At 32.7% G+C, this 18,827-nt stretch overlaps 1 protein-coding gene and 1 long non-coding RNA gene across 2 annotated transcripts; one reads left to right on the forward strand and one right to left on the reverse strand.

The window, feature by feature from the left end:
* Window positions 1-975: 975 nt before the first annotated feature.
* On the reverse strand, window positions 976-15,926 carry LOC139095919 (UPAR/Ly6 domain-containing protein crok-like). Its single transcript, XM_070647485.1, has 4 exons — window positions 15,376-15,926; window positions 5,582-5,786; window positions 2,028-2,201; window positions 976-1,471 (listed from the first exon to the last, which is right to left on the reverse strand). The coding sequence occupies exons 2-4, from the start codon at window positions 5,646-5,648 to the stop codon at window positions 1,239-1,241; spliced, it is 474 nt and encodes a 157-aa protein (XP_070503586.1). The 5' UTR covers window positions 5,649-5,786; window positions 15,376-15,926; the 3' UTR covers window positions 976-1,238.
* Window positions 15,927-16,620: 694 nt separating this feature from the next.
* Window positions 16,621-18,459, forward strand: LOC139096060 (uncharacterized). Its single transcript, XR_011544916.1, has 3 exons — window positions 16,621-17,061; window positions 17,815-18,119; window positions 18,334-18,459. It is a non-coding gene; the product is annotated as an uncharacterized lncRNA (long non-coding RNA).
* The last annotated feature ends 368 nt before the right edge of the window (window positions 18,460-18,827 follow it).

The following is an 18,827-nucleotide window of genomic DNA, read 5'->3' on the forward strand; positions in this document are numbered from 1 at the left end:
CTATGTTCAGGTGCCTTTACACTAGAGTTTCTAGGTTCAGGTGCCTTCACACTAAAGTTCCTAGGTTCAGGTGCCTTCACACTAGAGTTCCTAGGTTCAGGTGCCTTCACAATAGAGTTTCTAAGGTTCAGGTGCCTTCACAATTCACAAATTATAATCAAATTTGAAGTCAACAGTTTATAAATAAATCAATATATGAATAAATAACAACAAATACGGAGCAATTTTTGAATGATTTTTTGATATTTTCTGTTCATTTCACATTTTAATTTCAAAAATATTTCTAGCCTACAAAATGAGGGCAGAATTTGTGAAATATTTTGCATTTGACTTTTGAAAATCGTTGTTTTTTTTGATCTATTTAATTTAAATAATTCTCTTTATTACTAGTTTATAACAATTTCATTTTTTAAACTTCAATGCGAAGTTTATGATTTTTTTTTATTTATTTTTGTCATTATTATTGTATTTTTAAACTTAATTTTACATTTACAAGCGTGAGTAGGTTTTTTTGTTAATTCTTTAATATGTACTTAGGGAGACAGAGTCGAGTGAAAGTGTTGATTTGAAAGTGAAAAATTGTTTTTTTAAAATTAAAAAATTTAAAAAAAAATTGAAGAAAATTTAAAAAAATTAAAATTTAAAAATTTAAAAAATTTCAAAATTTCAAAAAATTTAAAAAATTTCAAAAGATTTCAAAAAATTCTAAAAATTTCAAAAATTTCAAAAAATTTCAAAATTTTAAAAAATTTAAAAATTTTAAAAAATTTCAAAAATTTTAAAAAATTTCAAAAATTTTAATAAATTTCAAAAATTTTAAAAAATTTAAAATTTCAAAAAATTTAAAAATTTTAAAATTAAAAAAAATTTGAGGATTTTAATAAATTTGAAAAAAATTTAAAATTTTTTAAAATAATCTAAAAAAAAAAAAAAAAAAGTTAAAATTTTTTGAAAATTTTATTTTTCACTTCCAATTCAATTATCCACTCATCAGAAAAAAACAATTTAACATTTATCGCCACTTACTATTACACAGCTATATGCAATTTTAATCATCGAAAATGACTTTTAACATATAATTTTAAACTTTTTTTAAAAAAAGATTTTTTTTCATTTTCCTATTTTTAGCAAAACACAAACAAACCGAAAAAAGTCGACAAACCCAAAAAAGTATAACATAATACATATTTTCATAAATTTTATCAACAAATAATACCTAAATTCATGAAACTAATAATCTATAATTGACGCTGGATGAATTGATTAGCGTATGATCCTAAAATGGCAACGAGAATGCCGAAGACAATTTGATGTTTGCTGAACACTTTATTTGAACTGTTGCACAAGTCTGTGGTGCAGGCACAGTAAAATGCAAATACGTCGTGCGTTCCTGAACGTTTCATACACATGCCATCGTCACGTTCGTCTGTGATGTATCCACAGCCGCGTACTACTCGGATCTTTCCGTAAACTAAAAATAGAAAATGAGAAGAATTAGTTGAAATACATGTGAAGGCACCTGAATCTAGGATATCTAGTGAGAGGGCACCTTAACCATAGATACTCTAGTGTGAAGGCACCTGAACCTAGAAACTGTAGTGTGAGGGCACCTGAACCTAGTAACTCTAGTGTGAAGGCACCTGAACCTATCAAATCTAGTGTGAAGGCACCTGAACCTAGACAACTCTAGTGTGAAGGCACCTGAACCTAGACAACTCTGGTGGGAAGGCACCTCTAGTGTAGTGTGAAGGCACCTGAACATAGGAGCTAATGTGAAGGCACCTGACCCTAGCAACTATAGTGTGAATGCACCTGAACCTAGGAACTCTAGTGTGAAGGCATCTGAACCTTAGAATTCTAGTGTGAAGGCACCTGAACCTTAGAACTCTAGTGTGAAGGAACTCTAGTGTGAAGGCACTTGAACCTAGGAACTCTAGTGTGAAGGCACTTGAACCTTAGAACTCTAGTGTGAAGGCACCTTAACCTCAAAATTCTAATGTGCAGGCACCTGAACCTCAAAATCTTACCTTTTTGTGTTGTTTTTCTGCAAAGTGTTGCACGTTCAATTCCCATAGATGCAACATGATCTGGCACTGGTGCCATACTACAGTTAATGATTCCGAGTGAGAATGAGTTGAATGGATCAGCACATCTGGGATCGTATGCGCTGTTACAGTGGTAGCACATGATTGCGTTTGAGCCTGTAAAGTATTTGGGAATATTAAGATGTAAAGTCAAGTGTTTTTAATGTTGTTGCTGTAATTATAGCTTAAAAGTCATGTTAAGGCACTGCTAAAGCAGAATTGTAAATTCAACCATTAATCCTCTAATAATCCACAGCATAAAGGCGTGAATAATCAAACATTTGCTTTAAAAATGTCACAAAATGTGAAAAAGAACAGCCCATTGAAGTTATGGCTGAATGAAAGTTAATCTAAAACCACAACAGCACTTATACGATTCCATTATGTCTATTCATTGTTTACTACCCTCATATCCATCACTTCCAATTCATTGGAAAGTTTTTCATCAATTTTTTTTTGTAATTTTATGTGACGTGCTCAACGATTTTTTAAAGGAAAATAATTTTCAAAAATAGACACAAATTATTGATTTTTTGTTGGAGTTATGGTGAGGGTGATGTGGAAGGTTGGGTAAGGAGGGGATTGTTTTTTAAATTATTGATTTGGATTTGGAAATAGAAAATAGAAAAATTGAAATATGGATAGGAATTTAGTGGATTTAAAATTAATTTTAATGATTTTTGGGAAAATTTAAATTTTTTTTCAATTTTTCAATTTTTTCAATTTTTCTAAGTATTTAAATTTTTAATTTATTAAGTTTTGAATTTTTTGAATTTGTTAAATTTTTTTTAATTTTTTGAATTTTTGAATTTTTTCAATTTTGAACTTTTTAAATTTTCAATTTTTTAAATTTTTTTTCTAAATTTTCAATTTTTTAAATTTTTAATTTTTTAAATTTTCAAATTTTTAAATTTTCAATTTTTTAAATTTTCAATTTTTTAAATTTATAAATTTTCAAATTTTCAAATTTTCAAATTTTCAAATTTTCAATTTTCCAAATTTTCAATTTTCTAAATTTCCAAATCCAAAAAAACCTTCAAAAAATCAATTTTCCCACAGCCAACAATCCACTTACATCACCCAAAACCACTTAAGCAGCTCAGTTATCGATTGCGAAAAAAGAAAATGTTTTATTTAACTTTCAAGGTTTCTTAGACATTTCTGTTAAACGGCACTAAATTGTAAATAAAGATTCAGAAATTCCCACAATGAATTGAAATCCAGCAAAGAATGAATTATTGTGGGAATTTGGGTCAATCCAATGTTAAAACAAAGAAAATTTGAAAATGTTCACTAAAAATAGGACAAAAAACGAATATTTATAGAAAAAGGAAGCAAAAATTTGAAAAATGGGGAGACATAATATACATTTGTGAGCATTTGAATGCATTAATAGAAATGGCATTTAAGGTTGGCAGTGGCGCTTGAAGCTAAGGACTGAATACTGCCACATTTTAAGGGAAATAGGTGGAAAATTGATCAAAATTGACTGAGTTTTGTCAAAAATGGTCAAAAATCATCAAAAAATTGATCTGAATATGTCAAATCTGGTAATTGAAAAGCGGTAGTCAGTTATAGAGTCAGCTTCAGACGCCAACTGAGCTAAGCTATGAATCATGCTTTATCTGTACGGCCAGTGAAGTCAGTAAATAATTAACAATACTCCCGTACAGCACAAATCGGCCAATCAATCCAAAATGCCTGACAATCCTGTTCCATACCAATTTAACTCTAGCCTACCTTAATTCCTACCTACTCAATCCCATTGACCAACTTAACAACATTGTCTACTTCAACTTAGCCACACAAATTACCACACTTCCCTAACTAAACCATGTCACACAGAAATCACATGTTCCATGATACTTTTACATCACATGTCCCATATATATACACTTTTTCCTTGATAATTTGCCAATAGTTTCATGTCTACCTCTGCATTGTGTAAACTTTTATTGAGTTTTTATATTTATTTATTTATTTTTTCATATTTATTGGAACTTGTCCAATCAAAGACGAAAAAAGTATTAAAATTAAAAAAATTGTCAAGCTTCATGCATTGAATCTTATTGGAAGGACATGTTTTGAGATTGTGTATGGTGATTATTGATGTGCTTTTTGTTGGGGGAAAGGATGTGGGGCTGATTTGACATTTTTAGGGCATTTTTGGATAGCACATGTCGGTTTATTGATGAAAAATCAGGAACTAGGTATCAGGAACTAGGATGGAGCCATATTTGAACCGAATCAAGTCTAAGGTACCAAGTCAGTGTCATGCAGACTAGTGGCAGGATTGTCGGTCATGTAATTGTCTCATGCCAAGTCAGTGTCCAGTTCAGAGTTGGCAGGACTCTATTTTAGAGTCCGACTTTGAAGTCCCGCCCTGCCAACTCTAGTCCACCTAACGTCTAATTCTATAGAATTTAACTCTATTTAAATCAATATTTTCATTCAGCAACACCAAAGAATTTTCGCATATTTTCATGTCTGCTGATTACATAACCCTAAAAAAATATACAGAATGAAAATTGTTTTTCTTTACTATCAAAATTTTTCCTTTTACTATGAAAATTCTTTACTTTTGGTAAAGACTTCTTTTTCATTTTCATTGATTTCTATTTTATCAATAATGTTGGACGATGAAAGAAATTCCACTTTTTTTCTTGTTCCTTTTTATTTCCTTTCAAACTTTATTTTTTTGTTGCTTTTTCCTTTGAAAATTCGTCACGCAAAAGTTTTCGTTTCTTCTTTTTATTGGTTCAATTTATTTATGCTTCTTTTTGGTTCACGAGAATCTTTGGGTTGGAAACGGACGAAAAAGAGAGTATGAATGTAGAAAAGAGCCAGAGACGGCAACCTCCGGAAGCGAAGCACGCCAATTCTGCATGCTACCTACATGCGAACTCTGCATGCTACCAGTAAGCTACTTACATGCTAATTCAGCAACCTAACATGCTAATTCTGCTGCATGTCAACTCTGTATAAACTCTGCATGCCAAATTAACATGCTACCTGCATGCCAATTCACCATTCTACCTACATGCTAACCCTACATGCTACCTGGATGCCAACTCTACATGCTGCTACCTGGATGCCAATTCTGATTGGAGTCTAGAGACGCATTATAGTTGCTAGAGTAAGGCTTTGTCACGGCAATGGACTCAAGTGTAGCCGAAGTCATGAAAGGAAGTAAATTAGTCAATTAAGATCCAAAATTGACCTGAAACTGCAAATTTGAATCCATTTTCAATCCAAGATCATCACCCAACCCTCAACCCCTTCTTAATCTTCTCCCTTAAACAACCACATCAAGTCTGGCAACCCAGCAACATTTTCACTTTTTGTCGCACTTTCCATTTCATTTTCCAGTCCCGACCATCGACAGTCAGAAGCCATATAAAGACAGCTTACAAAAACCCCATAATTAACAACCACATAACCGTAGAAAAATAATTACAGCACTTCCACTTTTTTTTTATTTTTTTTTTTCAACTCACCTGTAACGGCAATAATCAATAGCACAGCTGCACCTAAAAGAAGATTTGTTCCTTTTGCTGTCATCATTTTTTTGCGTCTACTGATGCTTAGTAATTCCGAGTAAATTATTTAATGTTCTTGCCGTAAGCTATATCCGTCGATATTTCGTCACGAAGTGAGTTCAAGGTTGAGTCTTCTTGTTTTTTTGAGACTGACTTTAAGGATCTAAAATGAGGAAAAATTTAGATTATTTATTGGATGGATTAATGAGCTTTTTGTTGGATATTTTGTAGATTTAGTGGAAAATTTTGTGAATATTGAAGGAATAAAGTCAACGCTTTAAATATGAGGCAACGCTTTAAAGCAGTACTTTAAAATTGAAGTAACGCCTTTTAGAAATGCTTCAAATTTGAGTCAACGCTTTAAATCAATGCTTTCAAATTGTGGCAGAGTTTCAAAACAACGCTTTGAAATTGAGGTAACGCTTCAAAACGACGCCTTAAAATTAAAGCAACACTTTAAAATTAAGGCGACGATTTAAAATAAGAAAAAGACTATCTAATTATCAGAAAATTGTCAACAATTCCGAAAATCAGAAAAAATTCCAAAAATTCACCAACTATTTCCAAACCCCCCAGAATACCCATCAATCCCCCAAACCTCTCCCATCCTCCCATCATATTCCAAAATCCCCAAAAATCACATCCTAATGACCAAAAACATCAATAATGCAAATCTACATGTCGATTATGTGATATGACATGACAATAAGGAAGGAAAATTATGTAATTTTGCTAGTTCTCGTCGACATGATTGTGTCTGCAGCAAACACGGAATTGAATTTGTTTTAACTTTGTCTATAGATTAGATGAATAGGGAAAATGTGAAATTGTATGTGGGTCACGTGCTGATTATGATTATGAATATTTATTGATTTTTATTGGGGGATCTATGTATGGAGGGTGGGTAGGGGAGATAAGGATGAGGATGAGTAAATCTATGGGAATTCAGCCGATTTTGAATGACAGGAATCAGGAATTAAACCAAGTCCAACTCAGAGACATAGTCAGAATCGACGTCTAGTCCCACGTCCCCTGAATGGACCCTTGACTCTCCCAACATGCATCAATTCTCAATTTTCAATTCAAAATTCCAAACAATTTCTGATTTATATCCAAAATTCTATGATTTATTGCCCATTTCTCATATAAATCATCACCAAAAATCAGCTTGAAACCCATCCATCTACTCAGACACATCAAAAGAGTCCAAAATTATAATGAAAATCCCCTCACATAAACGAGCAAGAGCAGCAACGACAAAAAAAATTTATTCACGTTTGCATGATGAAAAAAAAAAGATTCTTTTGACCTTCAATTCACTGAGTGTCTCGCATGTGGTAAAACAAGATTCATCCTATTGGGGTAGGTTATGGATAAAAATGTTTAGAGAAGATCTCTTGCTTTTTTGTATGATGTGCATTTGAAGATTAGATTTGGGAAAATTTGAGGAGTTGTTGGAAATTTTGGATGGAACTTTGGATATTGAGTTGGGAAAGTGGCAGGAATTGTTGGCTGATTTAGGAGGAATTCTTCAATTTTCTTAGATTTTTTGGTGCAAAATGACGGAATATTCACTAAATTACATGCAAAAATATGAGTTTTGACTCCTCTAAAACTGTGAATTTTCCAAAATTCATGGCTATGTCCAGACACACTTGGCATGCGTCCATTTTGGAGTTCAACTGACCCCGAGTGTCAGGGAATGAACCAGACTCAAATTGAGTCATTTCGGATCCAGTGAACTTTAATCCCATTAGCCTGATCAACTCTGTCCAGTCATCATTTCCAACAGCGTCTCAACCTTAACTCAATCTCCCAATTACATCTTCACAAACTATTTTATTCCTTCAAACATTTTCTCAGTTTCTTTATATTAATAACAAATTTTTTGCTTTGCTTTGCTTCAATATGTTCACATGTGTTATTCTTAGCATCCCGACAATGACGTTCATGATGATTGAAATTAATTAAAGAAAAATGTTTTTCTTTTTACATCAGCTTTACTGATCGTCTTGATGTGTGTATTTTATGTTGTTAAGAGCGCAGATGAGATGAAACCGGATGGCATGAGAATGTATCGTGATATGGCATGACCATCATATCCAGGCCGGTATCCAAACTGGATAGCCGGCTTGGTACAAGATTTTGAATCGATTAACCGACTTGTGTTTCTCGGGTTAAGTATTGTCTTTATCTAAGCATTTCAAGCTATAGATCAGTGTTGTCCAAACTGTGTGCCTCTTCACACTAATGTTTACTAAATTTTTATACAAAATCAAGTCAACATGACCCAACCATTCCATCCAAAATCCTATTCAACTTCATACTCTGCCCCCTGTAAGTCAGTCATTAAATGACCAATCCTTCTTTTCCTCATTAAACACAGTTCTCGTTAAAAAAATATAATTTATAAAATTTCTACATAATTTTTCATCTTTTTGCTCATTATACATGATGCATGACTACAGTATAAATTTTATTCACAAGCCGCAGCAAGCAGAAAAATCGCCGATCAGCCAAAGGAGATGCAAATAAACAACTGGCATTACGCATGTGAAGATGATGCCAGTGGAGGGGTCATTGGGCTGCTAGGTGACGCTGTTAAGGTGTCCCTTAAGAGGCGGCGAGGGTAGGTTGGATGGGTTGGATGGGTCGGATGGATTTAGATGGATTTGGATGGGTTTGGATGGGTTTGGATGGGTTTGGATGGGTTTGGATGGGTTTGGATGGGTTTGGATGGTTTTGGATGGGTTTGGATGGTTAGGTGATTGCTACGTCTCCAGACATGGGAGCAGGTAAAGATTAGAAGCTCCAATTTTTCCCATTACGTAACAACTGTACAGCCCCCATCAAGACGATAATTATATGAAATTTTGTGATTGCAGTTCTGTATTTTTTTTTTGTCTCAAATGAAATGATTTTTCGAGTCAAGTGCACCTGCGCATCATCTTCATTCATGAATATTCCTCTTTTCTTCTTTCTTGCTTTATGTGTGACTGCAAAATGTGCAATTTACATAATAACATAGAAAAAAATTTTTGAAATTCTTATGCATAAGATCTGAATTATGCTGAAAAATTATAAGAAAAAATCTGAGATTTTTACGATATAAATTGAGTTGTTTATAATAAGAAGCTGAAAAGTGCTAGTCATTATGATACAATATAGCGTGATTTTAGGCTTTTTGGAAGAGCTTCTTTTGAAAATTGTTGATCTTAAAGAATGATTTTTTTGAAAAGATCTAATTTGATTTTGTTAATTTATTCACATTTAATGGTAGAATGCCTTCCAACTATGGTACAAGACATGCCGGATTTTAGAGCTTATTTTAAGCAACATTAACGATTTTTGCTCAAAATATATCAAATTTCAGCTTCATCTGTCATCAATCTGAGCTCTTGTCTATGGATCACTTGTGATCCCCTTGCCCTAAACCCTCCTTCCTCCACCCTCTCCTCCTTCTTCCCATCATCCAACCCATCAATCCCCAACCCACCCCCCCCCCCATCCCTCACATCCCCCCATAAACTGTTGTAAACTACCAACATCAAGGTTGAAGTGATGACTTACATGCAGCATAACAACAATTGCTTGTGAGACATGTCAAGTTCCTTTTATCTCATTTTTTCATCTACTTTTAATGATTTTCGTGCATGGATAAGCATGAATGCATCTTTTTCTTCAATATTTCCTTAGTTCTTTTACAAAATTGCTAATTACTGTGTTTTACTTCAAGGATGTAATGTCAGTAAGGATGATAATTGTGTGAGGATGATTAAAAGTAATATCAGGAACTAATTATTGGAAATTATATCGAGATTGGAAGGGTTAGGAAGGTATGGTGAAGGAATTTGTCAAGGATATTGGAATTTAGGAGCTGGTTCTTCAAGGGAGGGGTTTTGGAATGGTTCTGTTGATGGATAGAGGAAGGTGAAGTTGATCAGGAAGGAGTCCCACTCTTTGGCTACATTCCTGGTCCACAAAGAAGTCACTTGAGTCATTTGAGTCCCAAGCTTCAGACTAGACATCAAAGAACATGATCTGTGCTAGAAACTAGAACAAGTATCTACCTTAGATCAAGATATCTGCGGATTAAGACTCTATCCTCTGCATATAACAAATTGCATAACAGTTAAACCATCAAGTATATGTGCAGTGCTTGTTCATGCATTTCATTAACATCCAACGATTCAATATACATCAATGGGAACTAATCAGCACGTTGCAGAGCTCAAGGTATTTATGTGGATTAGCCGACTGTATTCAAATCAACTTAGAGCTTAATATTATGTGCCAAATCCAAAATTAGCTAAAAATAGCTCAATATCCCTAAAGTCCAACATAATCAGCTTCAAAGCTTAGTCAGTCACCGTCAATAAATCCCTTATTCCCAAATCCTTCAATTTTCCATGACATTTATCCAATAAATTATTAATTTAATTCTATCCAAACTTTATCTTCTTGTTCCTTCATGTCTACTTGTTCCTTCATGTTCATCCCTCGACTCAATGTCTCATTATTATTTTAAATGATTATGAACATCGACATCATCATCAACATTATAATGTTATCGCAACACTACTTTTCGACATCAATTGATGATTCTTTACATGAGGTCAAGGAAGTCAAGAAATTGAGAATTTTTTAGTGGAGAGAACTGACTGAAAAATGAGAGAGTATGACGTCACTTCTGCAATGATTATGTGAGCAAAATATTCATTTTTGTTCTTGGGTCTTAATTGCTTTTGGAGTCAATTTCTCTGGTTTTTGTTAGATGTGACGTAATTGATGGGACTCTTGTGACTTGTTGTATTGATTATCGGGGAATTTTTGGAAGCAAACTTGTTTTTTGGGTTGAGTTATGCAAGATAAGAGGTTGTTTATGGTAATTGTAAGAGGTTTAGAGTGTTGGCTGTGGATGAGTTGAGGTATAGGGAGTCATGACTTATTTGGGGGGTATACTGGGAGGTTGGTGGACAATGCTTCTATTTTTGGAGGAAATTGTCAATTTTTTACCGTTTTTCATTCAATAAAGTCCCAAAATTCTCTCCTAAATTTAAAATTCCTTCCATGGCTACACCTCTGTGTCTTATTCATAAACAGCCACAGACAGACATCCTCAAGATAACAAACTAAATCACAATAACAATTCTCAGAATTATCAATGGGTATTTTCCATTTTATTCCAATTTTTATTCCAATTCCATATAAATATTCAAATTCTCGACATTTTAACCATTTCCAGGAACACCAAGCTTGTTTGTCAATATTAAGATAACGTTACATACTTGAACATTTTTAATGTGCATTATTTTGTTGTTTATTTGAACGACTATCAATGGCATTTTTATGCTGAATGGCACAGTAAGTTGACACTCAACCTTGATAAAGAAATACTTATGGGTATTAAATGTAGAATTTTGTAGTTGGTGTTGAGTGAAGGTTGATGTTTTGGAGGGTTTTGACTAATTTTTATTCAGGCTTCCAAAAATTTATGGAAATTGCCATAAAGGACTGAAAATCTTTGAAATTATCCACAAATTTCCACAAAATTCACTGAATTTATAAACAAAATGACAAAGCTTGGCCAATTTGGCATCAATTTCTTCAGAAAATTGCAAAATTCAACATAATATCCCAAAATCCCACATGATTCACCCCCTAACTACCCCCCTCCCCTATTCCTAAGCGTCACATAACCCCCAACCATCCCCTCCACATTCATAAAATCCAAATCCCCATAAAAAACTATATTTATTCAGTGTCAATTACGATGCTTCAGTATGTCAACAAATCTGCCATAAATATTCACATTCGTATGCAAACAAATCCTTAGTTTTGCTATGAGAAGTGAGAAAAAAAATAAAATTTATTAACGGTACAAATCGTGCGATATAAAAAGTTAATGAAAAAGACATAGAATCAATAATTGCTGCAGTAATTTTCAATATTGCTGTTGTTGTTATGTTGCAATTATTTATCAATTAGTCAATTGACATAGGTGATGTTGCAGTAAAATGAGTCATATTTGATGTTTTAATTATGCTTAATTTTGCAACTGTTTTGCAGTCAATTTTTAAATGATGTTTACAGTTTAGGGTGAAAGTTGTTTGATTTGTTGTAGACTTGGGATAGGTGGGTGAATTGGATTTGGAGTTGGGAGTCATTTTTATGAGAGATTGGTAGTCTGTGTGGATGGCAATGTTGTTCTCAATGTCGAGTCTGGTCTAGGTATGGATTTATTAGTCCTTGGTTAGTTCTTGATAGTCTTAAGTTGTCTTCGGTAATTTTAGGTTGTCTTCGGTAGTCTTCGGTAGTCTCAGGTAGTCTTCGGTAGTCTCAGGTTGTCTTCGGTAGTCTTAGGTTGTCTTCGATAGTCTCAAATTGTCTTTCATTGCCTAAATTAGTCTTAAAAAGTCATAGTTGGTTCCAGGTAATCCAAATTGCTCATTAACAATTCAAACTTAAATGACTTCCAAAGCAAAAATCTTCAGATTCTACACAAGTGTTGCCCAAAAAATTTCAATTAAGTCAACAATCTCCAAGAGTCAAAAAAAACAAAATCTACTAAGCATCTCTTTATTCTGTTGACCATTTCACTTCAAATATTTTTATTTTTATATTCTTCCATACACACTTCCAACATTTCATTGACCCCACGAATCCAGGCAAAAACCTGTATGCAAATAATCTCGCAGAAGTACAAAAAAAAGAATTAAATATTCGCAACCAGTTCATCAACTTTATGACTTAATTCTCCTTATTTTTTGTACCTTATTCTGCTCATTGCGTCATCTGCTCGAGCACCCATTAATTAAATAGTTTATACAAAAAACTCATAAATTTTTCATACAACAACAACAACAACATCTGGCCTAGAAAAAGGCTTCTAATTCAGCTATTCTATTTTATTTCATGAATTGCATTTTACATGCAATAAAGAGCACAAGTGTCGTCACTGATTTTTCCTTCTTCTTTTTCGCTCAGCTTTTTTTTTTTGGTGTGTGGAAATTCGATAAATGTGAAAAAAAGTTTTGGAGTTCCTTGAGAATGAATCAAAAAGTGGAACATCAAGGATTGAAATTTTTATTTTTTGGATTGAATTTTTAAGACAGTTTCGGATGTTGATTAATTAATATTGAGTATAATTGATTTAATTAATTTTTGAAGCTTAATTTGGAAATTTGAATAATTTTTGGAATTTTGAAGATTTTTTTTTGTTTTTTGAGGACTTTTGAGTGATTTAGAGAGGAAAGTCATTGAATTTTGGACTCAATGCTCAAAGTTGACTCGAATTTTGTATGAAAAAGTCAATTTGACTTCATTTAGGATTCAATTCGACTTCAAATTCCAGTTGTCATTGTCCTGAAGTGACTTTGTGTCTTTTTTTGAAAGCATAGCTTAATGAAGAGTTATAGCTTTGATGTGGTAACTGTACATCAACTGTAGCTCTGATCTGCTCTTTAATAATAGCAAACTTCTCTTTGTAATGCTAATCATGGTTGAAGAACTGACCAAAATTATTTTAAATATGATTGATCGTTACTCCACCTTTCATGACATTAGAAAGTATGTCTAGTTCCCAAGAACGGCTAATGGAGTCATGATTTAATTTGTCATTTGTATAATCAAAGTAAAAATCCAACTTATTCAAATAAATACCCTTAATCAAGATTGTTTAGATTAACAAGAATTCAAACTGTCCACTTAAGATGACACCTTTGTACCAGCACCAATGCCCAACCAACCACTTTCAACCCCTGAAAATTTAAATAAAATTCATGATTTTTTCAACTTATATGAGTGAAAAAAATAGATTATGAAATGCACTACATTTTCTAACCACAAGCTATAAGCTATAATATAAAATAAGCACTCATTAATATTTAAAGATAATTTGCAATGATAAGCATAGAATCACTTTATAGTTTTAGTTATGAATTGCACTAATTTAAAAAAAAATATTATAGATTTTTTCGTATGAAAGAAAAATTGTGTTTCATAACAATTGAGGTCTAGAGAATGTTCGGATCAATAAACGTTCAGTTATGAAATCTGCATCAGAACGTTTTGTTGGAAGAAAAAATTAAAGATTTTGGCAATGAGAGTTGGATAGATAAAGTAAAGGAGGTGTTTAGAGTCGTATGTAGGTTAGGTGGATTTGAATTAAGGTTTGAAAAACGGTTTTGGATGCTGAAAATTAAATTTTTTTTGATATAAGAATTGAATGAGATTTTGGAAATCCTTTGAAGATTCTGTAAGATGGAATTTGAATCCATCAAATCGTAGCTATGTTCCCCAAGTCCCTCCTTCTACCATCTAACATTTTGATGCTTATTCCTTAAATTTCTTCATGCAACTCTATGCTGAAGCGAACCCAAATTGAACAAATCGTGATTTTAATGGTAGTTTCTGACCATTGGCTAAGACCGAGGGATTCCCAAAAGGTTTCAAAATTAGGAATCATGCAATCATCCATAGATGCTACGCAGAGGTGAAAAACCTTGAACAACTCTAACAAAATGAAGTATTCTTCGCCAAAAAGGAAGAGCTTGGATCAATAAACGTTGAGTTATGGGGTTATGGATCAAAATTGATATTTACGGTTAATAAAGTATATAAGTAAGCATGGACTAACCCCTAAATCCCTCAACCCTTGAATCCACCTTTGAATTCTTGACTAAATGAATGCTGAACTTCTTGCTGCTTTATGTAAAATTCTCTTAATATTTGATGAAAAATCGATGATAATCCCTATAACCTTTACAAAACTTAAATAGTTCTCTCAATATCTCTCAATTGTATGTATTACAACATCTGTTCCACATAGCTTTATTGAAATATCATCAATGAGTATAATATCATATGACATAACTAAATAAGAAGTACTAAAGAATCTAGAAATTCTATCATCAATTGGATATCAATTTTGTGTATTTAAGCAGTATACCTGAACAAGAAAGGGAGCTTACTCATGAGTATGCTCAGAAAATTGAGCATACTCAAGTAAATTGATTGAATATAGTCATGGTTACGCTTATTTAGGTGAGTATGGTCATATTGAAATTGGGATAATGAGCTGATTTCTTCAGAATCACGATATTGATCCTCAATTGGAATGTTATAGGTTTAAGGTAAGTTAGAAGTCCCAATTCTAGATATCAAAACCAGATTTACCCCAAGGTGCAGATGTGACAAAGCAAACTATCCTAGAATACCCTTTTATATGCTTCATAACTGTGTCCATTCCAATATATTGCAGAATACAAGGAGTATACGCATACCTTACCATGTCAGCCCAATCCTCACACAAATCATCCCCAGAACAACCCTAAAAAAGCCATCAAAATCAGTTCTAATTCAACGATCCTTAAAACAATTCATAATCCCCGTCCATAAAAATCTAGTGTGATGTAATCAAAATGTAGAAATTCCTTCACCTCATGCTGAACAATTTTTTTTTTTTTATTATACATAAAAGCTCGACTGAATTTCAAAAAAAGGCGATTATGCAATTTGAGGGAAAAATTTTTTTCCTTCCTTTTTTTACCTTTGACGACTTTTTTCGGTTCCTAAAATGAACTTTTTTAACAAAATTTGCAAGAATTTTTCGGATTTTTTTTTTTATCAATAATTCGATTTGTGTCCTGAAGGTTACATAATTTTTATGGCTTTTTGACTTTTTTCCATCACAAAATTTACTTCAAATTCACAAAAATTGACACTTTTGGCGATTATGGATCAACTTTTACCTCACAAATTCCTCCACAAAAATTAAAAAAATTTCTTAAATTTCGTAGAAAAAATTATCAAAAAAATCACACTTTTTTCTCTTTCTTGCTCCTCAATTCCTTCGAAATTCTCGACTCTAAAGATCTAAGAACTTTCACAAACAACGGACGAGCGCGAACTGAGTGCGGTGAAAGGAAATTCTATGCTTTGCTCAACACAAATTACGTCATCAATTTTTATACATTTTATTCTCTTTTCTTTTCTCCTTCTTTCCGTCTGTGCAAGTGCGAATGGTGAGCATGTGCAGTGTTTATGGAGTTCTTTTAGGGGGATATTTATTTGAATTATTTTGGACGTTGAGGAGGGTAATTTTGGGTATTTGAGGGATTTTGATAGAATAATCCGAAAGTCCGATCACTTGTCAGTTATGAGCTCAGTCTTCCTTCTTTGGTCTTGATTCTCTTTGGTCCTCGGACACATAGGTCTCTTCGGTCTCTTCGTTTCTTTGAATCTTCGTTCTTCGTGTCTTCGATCTTCATGTCTTCTGAACTTTGTTCTGATCTTCGAGTCGTCTAGATGACTTGAGTGACTTGTTCTTCAGGTCTCCGATGCCAACCACAAGATATAATTCAGTTGACAGAAATCAAACTTCAAAGAACAAACAAACTGGAAATGATTCATCATTTTTTATAGCTACCATGTGATGAGATCGTCTCATATTCTCTGTTTTTATTTTTAAAATATCACATTGAGTTCGGAAAATTATCAGAAATCCAGTTTAGCAACAATAAAAAGAAGCTGCTTTTGTAAACAACATGATTGAAACTAAAACTCAGCGGACTTTATGGAAATGAATGAATGAGAGAAAGAGTCTGAATGAGATTTTTGAACTATTAGTTGCTGATTAGTAGGAGATGTAGAATGTAAGGGCAAGGAAGTTTAATTGTTATGTGTTGTAGTTATTGTAAAATGTAACAAATGTAGATGAACTTGATAAAGCTGACATAGGAAGGGATTTGGTTTCTAGACTAAGAAAGTTGAGAAGATTGGACCGAGGTCGAAGACACTTAGTATAGAAGACCCGAAGATAAGACGATCCAGATGACCCGAATACCAGAAATTACGAATATTCGAAGGCTAAGGCACCAGAAGTTCAAAAGACCCGAAGATCAAGACAACCGAAGTCCAGAAGACCCGAAGACCAAGAAAACCAAAGACTGCGAAGGAGACCTGAAGATTGATCAATCACATCAAAACTACTTCAAACGGTTCCACAAAATTCAAATCCCATCCGTCGACATCAATAAATTCAAATAATTCCGAACCGTTACATCACATCCACCCAACATTGATTCTCATTCCAATGTCATATCATCATACAACGTAGAAATGAACACAACAGAGGAGTGTATAGAACCGAGAAGCAATTTACGTTCCCTTTCCCACGTTCAATATCGTTTCACATTATCATCGTGCCCCGTACATAAGACTCTACACAGTAACTGTAGCTGTATTAGTAAAAATTGACTGAAAATATCAAACTCGATTGTATAGAATTGAATATAAAATTGGGAGCAATACACAAGCAGAGAGCGACACAAATGTGGAACGGTGTGAAATTCTGTACTTTTTTTTAGCCTCATCGATTTTCTCTCAAAAAATATATTTTTTTGCTGCCGTTGCTGCTACAAAACTGAATATTGGATGTAAGAAGAATAAAAGTTTGAAATGAAATTTTTGCTGCTTTTCTGCGACGTTTCGCGATCGTGGACTTTTTTCATGCCTTTTTATATTTTATATTTTTTATTTGAATAGAAAATTCCGCATGTTGTTGAGATTGATAAATGCTGGCATGCTTCATGATTGCTTCTTTATTTTGTGGTATTGCGTTGTTGGGAAGGTTTTTTAGTGGTTGTTGATGAATATTTTTGGTTGAAATGTTGAGAAGTGACGATGGAAACCAGTTTGGAGATGATTAAGATTTTGAGCGAAATTTCGAAAATTAACAGATTTTTGGCAGAAATTTGAAAAAGTGTCGGAATTTGAACAGACATTTGTCAGAATTTGAACGGAATTCAAAAAAATCAGGAATTTTAATGAAAGTTTGACAGACTTTGATCGGGTATTTGGAAGTTGACAGATTTTTCCATAAACATTTCAAATTATGAGCGAAAATTTGAAAAATTCCAGATTTTTAGCCGAAAAATTGACTGGCTTTAGGCTGTTAATTGTAAAATTGTCAGTTTTTTGGCAGACATTTGACAGATTATTGACAAACTATGAACGACTATTTGAAAAATTTCAGGATTTTAAATTAAAAATTGACAGATTTTTACCCGAAAATTGACAGATTTTTGCCAGAAAAGTATAAAATTTTAGAATTTTAGCGGAAATTTGGCAGATTTTCAACAGAAATTTGAACAATTTTAACCAAAAAAATTTTTAAAATCCCACAATAGTTATGCTTGAGTCATGCAGTCAATGTCAAAGTCCAGCATATTCTCATTGCCTTAAAATTGTCTGTCATCTGCTCCAAATCATCCACACACCGCCAGAGGACACCAAATGACAAAAGAGTCACCGAGTCAATTCCCGTACGATCATCCCATGCCACCCCAATTCATTGGAAAAATAAGCTTAAAAGCAGCAAGCAGCAAAAAAGACTGAAGAAAAGAAGCAACAAAAACAACAAAAAGTATAATAAATGAATCGACTATAAATACTCGCTTGGGTAGCATACATAAAAATGAAGAAATACACTTCTGTGAGTTTCGTATATACTCGAACGTACGTAGAGTCAGAATCAGTCTCTCATTCTCGTTTTTCTTTTCTTTTCTGTCTTTTTTTTGTTGCTGTACTCGTATAATGAATGTTGTTTGTATACACACGGCTGTGCTGTGCTGCTTATTCGACATCAACTTGCTTGCTTGTGTTCGACGCTTATATGGAATGAAAATTTGTTGTATATAAATATTCAGTTACAATTTATTTTATGAATCATAGAAGCCGCAGCAGATTAACGTGAAAATGCGAACACAACGAATTTTGAGATTTTAAAAGTTTTTTTTTTTTATTTTATTTCTTTTTTCTTTTTTTGTTTGAGTTTAATTAATGAATTTTAGTTATAAATTTCACTTTTGGAATTTTTGAAGTTTTTTTCTATTTTGTAATAATTGAAGTGTAGGAAAATTGATTTTATTTTTATAAAAATTAGAATTTTCAATTCTCATTGTTAATATATTTTAAATTTGATTTTAATTACCAATAACATGAGTTTAATAAAATATAAAAATTATCATTTTTCAAATTTTAATATTTTTTAAATTTCAATTTACTGGAAAGGTAAAATTTCAATTTTTAAGAATTTCAAAATTCAATATTTTAAGACTTTAATTTTTTTTTAAATTTTCAATTTTTCAAATTTTTAAATTTTTTAATATTTTAAATTTTCAATTTTTCAATTTTTAAATTT

The sequence above is a fragment of the Chironomus tepperi genome, unplaced genomic scaffold (assembly GCF_022539635.2).
Source record: "Chironomus tepperi strain 1889 unplaced genomic scaffold, CSIRO-AGI_Ctep_v1 contig_34, whole genome shotgun sequence".
Lineage (NCBI taxonomy): Eukaryota > Metazoa > Arthropoda > Insecta > Diptera > Chironomidae > Chironomus > Chironomus tepperi.